Source organism: Otolemur garnettii, unplaced genomic scaffold, assembly GCF_000181295.1.
Source record: "Otolemur garnettii isolate 467f Iridium unplaced genomic scaffold, OtoGar3 scaffold00178, whole genome shotgun sequence".
NCBI classification, from domain to species: domain Eukaryota; kingdom Metazoa; phylum Chordata; class Mammalia; order Primates; family Galagidae; genus Otolemur; species Otolemur garnettii.
The window spans coordinates 176,646-182,438 of NW_003852573.1; the positions used below are offsets into that span (position 1 = coordinate 176,646).

A 5,793-nucleotide genomic window follows, 5' to 3' on the forward strand; every position below is an offset into this window, starting at 1 on the left:
AAGTCCTTGCTGCCTGAGGGAGAGGCACAGCCCTTGCCCTGGGAATCCCCTGCCTGAGTGGGGAGACATCGGTCCTGCTGTCAGAGAGTTCTCAGTCTGATGGGAAGACGCAGCCCTGGAGACTCCCAGTTCTGATGGGATGGTCATGGACCCACTGAGAGGCAGCTCCCAGTCTAAGGGAGAAGTCAGTCTCTCTTTGCAGGAAGATTTATCTTCCAGGAAGAGACACAGCCCCTGCCCTTGGGGAGTTTTCAGGCTTATAGAAACACCACCATCCCCTGATCTTCCCTAGTCCTCTTCTCTATGCCTCTCCCCAACCTTCAGCCCCCTCCTCTTGCCCCCAACCCTGACTCTGCCCTTGGTGTGCTGCAGCTCCGGAAGTGCTGGCCCAGAAGCCCTATAGCAAGGCCGTGGACTGCTGGTCCATTGGTGTCATCACCTACATACTGTGAGTAGATGCGAGAATTGGCTCAGCTCCTAGGAAATCCAGAGTCCATTCACCCCTCCTCCTCCCCTTTGCTATCTCAACACCTCCACCATAGCATGCACACAGGTGCACACACACATGTACACCACTCCAAAACCTCCTCTGTCTTGACCAAGTTATAAAAACCGAGTCCAGCATGACCCCACCACTTGCCCTGCTCCTCTCCCCTCTCCTACATCCCACCCCTACCATCTGTCAATGAATGCGGGAATTCCTCGCACCCTGTAGAATGAACAGTGAAAAGAGAGATAGGCCCAGCCAGGCTTGGAAGTCCGGTGGACCCATTGCTCCTACATCTCACCTTTCTCTCTCCAGGCAGAATGGTGACCTGAAGCTGGTCAGGGCCGCTCTGGGTCACTCTTTTGCTGTCCCAAGTTATCCCTCTCCTAAGCTGCTCATCACCTCCTCTCCACCATTCCTCTCGCCTACAGCAAACTCACCCTTAGGAAAATAACCTGCTGTAAGATGTTTGCTGAATTCAGTTCTCGCTTTCCTAAGTTTACGTTGAATAATTACTCTCACTCATTCATTTACTCATCACGTATTCACTGACTACTCTGCGTCAATCCCTGGGGTAGGTGCTCAAGAATAGAGCAGTGAACAAAACAGTCTAAATAAATCCCTCGTGAAACTTACATTCAAGTGGGCATTCTACCAACCTTCTTAAATCTATTTTATACAGCACCCAAGAGTCAGGGGGAATACAGGGAAGGTGGTGGCAAGGGTCAGGGGGAGTAACATACAAAGGGGCCAGCCAGGGATGCCTGTTCCAAGCCCTGGAGCCTGCATAAATGCTTTACGGGCCCTGCACCATTCCTGAATCAGAGGCAGACCTATGTCCTGGTCACACCACTGGTCTGGGATCCCCTTTGGCCTACCTGTATGCACAATGGGAATCTGGGGGGAGAGGGAGGCTGGCAGGGTTGCTCAGCTCTGTACCTTTCTCCTGTCCCACTACAGGCTGTGTGGGTATCCCCCTTTCTACGAGGAAACTGAGTCTAAGCTTTTTGAGAAGATCAAGGAGGGCTATTATGAGTTTGAGTCTCCGTTCTGGGATGACATTTCTGAGTCAGGTAAGGCCAATAGGTGTGAAAGACAGATAACAGGCTGGAGGCAGTGGTTGCCAAGAGGAAATTGCTTAACAAGGGATGACAGTCCTGGCTCTTCAAAGTCCCTAGGGATCTTACAGTCCAGGCTGCCAAGGAAAGTGGAGAAATCTTCATCTGCCTCAAAGGCCAGATAAATTATTTACATCTAAGGGCCACGCCTTTGTTTTTCTGTGGGAAGAACCACAGTATGCCTGGTAAAGTGGTAGCAGGGGGTGGCAGCTTAGAGGAGAGGCCGGGAGAGCCGGGCAGCAGGGGAGTGTTCTGGGCGGGAGCAGCAAAACCAAGGGGCTAGACAGCAAGAAGGAGTGTGCAACATCTCTGTGTGTGAGAAGACGGTCCCCGCGTGCTGTGGGGCCTGTCAAGTGGAAATCAGAGCAGGAGCAGCCCAGCACTCACATGTGTGCCCATGTGCCAGTGCTGGCCCGGGTTTTAGTGCAAGTGCACGCACATGGGATGTGAGGCACATGGCGCCTCGTGACTGGCGATGTTCCGTGGTTCTGTGTGGGTGAGGCTCTTAGAGCCTCTCTTCTTTGCGGGTTTGTGGTGGGTTGTTTTTAGGTGGTTTGAATTTTTTTTTTCTTTCTCTTTTAAGCCTTTCAAAATTGCCTCTTTGGAAGATTAGCTAAAGATGCATTCACTGCCACCCACCAGCCCGGAAGTGAATTTCCATCAGTCATGAAATCTGGTCCTTAGTTGTTGTGTCTCTCTGCTTGTTCCCTCTAGCCAAGGATTTTATTTGCCACTTGCTGGAGAAGGACCCGAATGAGCGGTACACCTGTGAGAAGGCTTTGAATCACCCCTGGTGAGTGAGAAGTGGGGTGGCCCCCACACCCTAGCCTGGTGGCTCCCAAAGTCATGCTGACTTGTTCATGTCACGTTCCCCTGAAATCTGCTTGCCCTGAGCCATATACTGTTGTGACATTCAAGGAGCATGCGATTGTTCCTCAGGTCCAGATGGAGATGCAAATAGCACTGAACTGAGCATGTTCGGATTTAAGAGTGGCAGCTGAGTTGTCCAAGTCAAGTGCAGGAGCTAGGCACAGCCAGGCCCTGTCTTTCAGCTCTGGGACAGGGTGCAATACTCAGGACTAGTTACTTGGGAGGCATCACAAACAGGAAACTCTGTCCTGTCCTTAAGAGCTTCATTTTGCTCTGGTTTCAAAGCTTGTTGTGGGTGAAGTGATTTAAGAACAATCACAAAGCAACCAATTGATAAAATAAGAAAAGAAAATCTTGAAACACTTTTTTTTCCATGTTACGCCCCAATCTCAAGAATTTACAATAGCACCCCACTTCTCACCACCACAAGCCTAGATTCCCATGTCCTTTGGGTTTTTGCTAATCTGGTCTGACTCTTTACCACCAGCTTCATTTCCCGGGATCCCCAACACACATTCTTTGCTCCAGACAGACCCAACAGCTATACCACTCTCTCTGCCTACTCACCACACCAGGGGTCCTCAAACTTTTTAAACAGGGGGCCAGTTCACTATCCCTCAGAACGTTGGAGGGCCAGAATGCAGGCCGTGGGACGAGTCAGCTGCTAAGCAGGACAGGCAGAGGTGGCAAAAACACCTGGCAGGTGTCCTCAGTGGGTAGCACGTGGCTCCCCGGCTGCAGTTTGAGGACGCCCCACACCAAGGTCCTTTCTAACTACATCTTGGGTCAGACCTTTTCCTCACCTACAATGTCCTGCCTCTGCCCCATCTGTAGCGTCCTTCAGGATCCAAATCAGTCTCTGCCCTTGCCCTCAGCCCTCACCCCTGCAGTCCATGCAGACCTCCCCATTTCTCTTTGTTAATTACACAGCTTACCCTAAATTACCGTAGTCCATGGCATGGACAACTCCACACCTAGGCTAAGAGGGTAGGAAGGGGCAGCCTGTACTGGATGATTCCAGATGATACTCATCAAGGAGGGCTTCAAGGAGGAAGTGGATTCTGATAGGGTTTGGGCTAAAGGACAGTGACTACCTAACTGCCCTATGATGCTAGGGTCAATAAACTTTTTCTGTAAAAGACCAGCTAGTAAATACTTGAAGCTTTGCTGACCATACTGTCTCTGTGGCAACTATTTAACCCTGCTGTTGCAGTGCAAAAACAGCCAAGGACATACTTAAAGAAATGAGCATGGCCGTGTTCCAATAAAACCTTACTCACAAAAGCAGGAAAGGGGGAGATTTGGCCTACAGGCCATAGTTTGCCAACCCAGCTCTGAAAGTTTTCGGTTTTGCCAAAGCATGAGCCCACTACGACCTGACCAGCAGAGAGAGGGCCCCGGCTTGCCACCCTTTCCTACCGTGGGCTGCCCTTCTCCTGGGCACTCTACTCAGTTTTAGCCAGGCCCGCCAAGCACCATGCCCACCCTTGGTGGAGTGTGCGTTGCCACCTAGTAGTGAGGGGTCCCCTCCTGCGTCCACAGGATTGACGGAAACACAGCCCTCCACCGGGACATCTACCCATCAGTCAGCCTCCAAATCCAGAAGAACTTTGCTAAGAGCAAGTGGAGGGTAAGCTGTCCTCTCCGGGGGAGCAGGCCGCCTGGGCCCCTGCAGGCTGGGCCGGCAGGGGCTGGCATAAGGGCTTTCCTTGGGGCATCACCACAGGCACTGGGGTTCTGTGAAAGGAGAAGTGGGCACCCTCGTTTCACAAGGCCAGAAGGCAAAGGGAAAGCTCAGACCTGCGGCCCTCCGAGGATGTGGTCGGCCCCCAGCTGCTCCTGTGTCTCCCCAGCAAGCCTTCAACGCCGCAGCAGTGGTCCATCACATGAGGAAACTGCACATGAACCTGCACAGCCCGGGCGTCCGCCCCGAGGTGGAGAACAGGCCGCCTGTCACTCAAGCCTCAGAGGCCTCTACACCCAGCTCCCCTGAGGTCACCATCACCGAAGCACCCGTCCTGGACCAGAGTGTGGCACTCCCAGCACTGACCCGGCTGCCCTGCCAGCACGGCCGCCGGCCCACTGCCCCTGGTGGCAGGTCCCTCAACTGCCTCGTCAACGGCTCCCTCCGCATCAGCAGCAGCCTGGTGCCCATGCAACAGGGGCCCCTGGCTGCCCGGCCCTGCGGCTGCTGCTCTAGCTGCCTGAGCACTGGGAGCAAAGGGAAGTCCTCCTGCTGCTCCGAGCCCACACTCCTCAAAAAGGCCAACAAAAAACAGTACGTATTTGCAGCCAAAGACAGACCCAGCCCTGCTCAGCCTGACTCTGAAAGAACTCAGGCAAGAGAGATGACAGCAATTGACAGGAAAGCCTCTCCTGCTTCAGGCAGCTCTAGAAAGCAGGAAGAGCTCTGCATCAGGGGGCCTGGGAAATGCCCACTTCTGTCCCTGTCACTCACTGACTGTCAGTGACTGTCTCATTGGCAAGCCAGTCAATGTCTCTGCCTCTAGTTTGCACATCTGTAAAATGGGTTGACTTAGCCTGCCTCCCAGAGGTACTATAATCTAAATCTACAATTTAGATTATAAAAGCCTACAGAAAACTGTAGGGTACACGTAAGTGGTGGCACTAGATTCCTTGAGTTTCCAGGGCCTCTGTGTTTTGGAGGAGGGAAGAGGTTGGCGGGACTTGGTTGTCTTGTATGTCTTTTCTGCAGAGGCTTGAACTTTCTGAACCTCCTGAAGGGAGAGCTGAGTGGATGCCGTAGGCTCAGAGAACTCCCCGCCTCCCTCCAGAGCTTCTCCCTTCCTCAGATACTTCAAAGACTTCTGCTTCATTTCCTTTCCAGGAATTTCAAATCAGAGGTCATGGTGCCTGTGAAGGCTGGTGGCAGCTCCCACTGCCGGGCAGGGCAGACTGGAGTCTGCCTCATTATGTGATCCCTGGAGCCCGTGCCCATGTCACTGCAACTTTCAGGTGAGGACCAGAGGCCAGAGGGCCAGGGCTCATGGCCTAGGGAGAGCTTCCATCCCAGAGGAGAACCCCTAGCAGATCTCAATGATGGGGTCTGCACGGGGTCAGCACCACCCTCATCCTGAACCCTTTTCCCGCAGGAGAGATGCTCATCTCTTCTCTGCCCTTCCAAACGTGGTGTCTACCCGGCAGAGGGAGGCCAGCAGAGCAAGTGGAGCAGGGCCTGGCAGGAGCAGTCTCTGGTCAGAAGCACGGGCCTGCTGCCTCCTGGGGCAGCCCCTCACAGAGGCCCGGGGGGAGCCCCCGGGCATAGAGGCCTCGGTTAAAGCTGCAGGCAGGAGGAGC

At 53.5% G+C, this 5,793-nt stretch overlaps 1 protein-coding gene across 1 annotated transcript in view; it reads left to right on the top strand.

Moving 5' to 3' along the window:
* The window catches only part of CAMK1G (calcium/calmodulin dependent protein kinase IG), a 17,724-nt gene extending 12,310 nt beyond the window's left edge, over window positions 1–5,414 (top strand). Inside the window, exons 6-11 of the mRNA XM_012811842.1 lie at window positions 373–448; window positions 1,448–1,560; window positions 2,320–2,398; window positions 4,018–4,105; window positions 4,329–4,753; window positions 5,324–5,414. Coding sequence (XP_012667296.1) covers window positions 373–448; window positions 1,448–1,560; window positions 2,320–2,398; window positions 4,018–4,105; window positions 4,329–4,753; window positions 5,324–5,414 — 872 coding nt within the window. The remainder of the gene's footprint in view (window positions 1–372; window positions 449–1,447; window positions 1,561–2,319; window positions 2,399–4,017; window positions 4,106–4,328; window positions 4,754–5,323) is intronic.
* The last annotated feature ends 379 nt before the right edge of the window (window positions 5,415–5,793 follow it).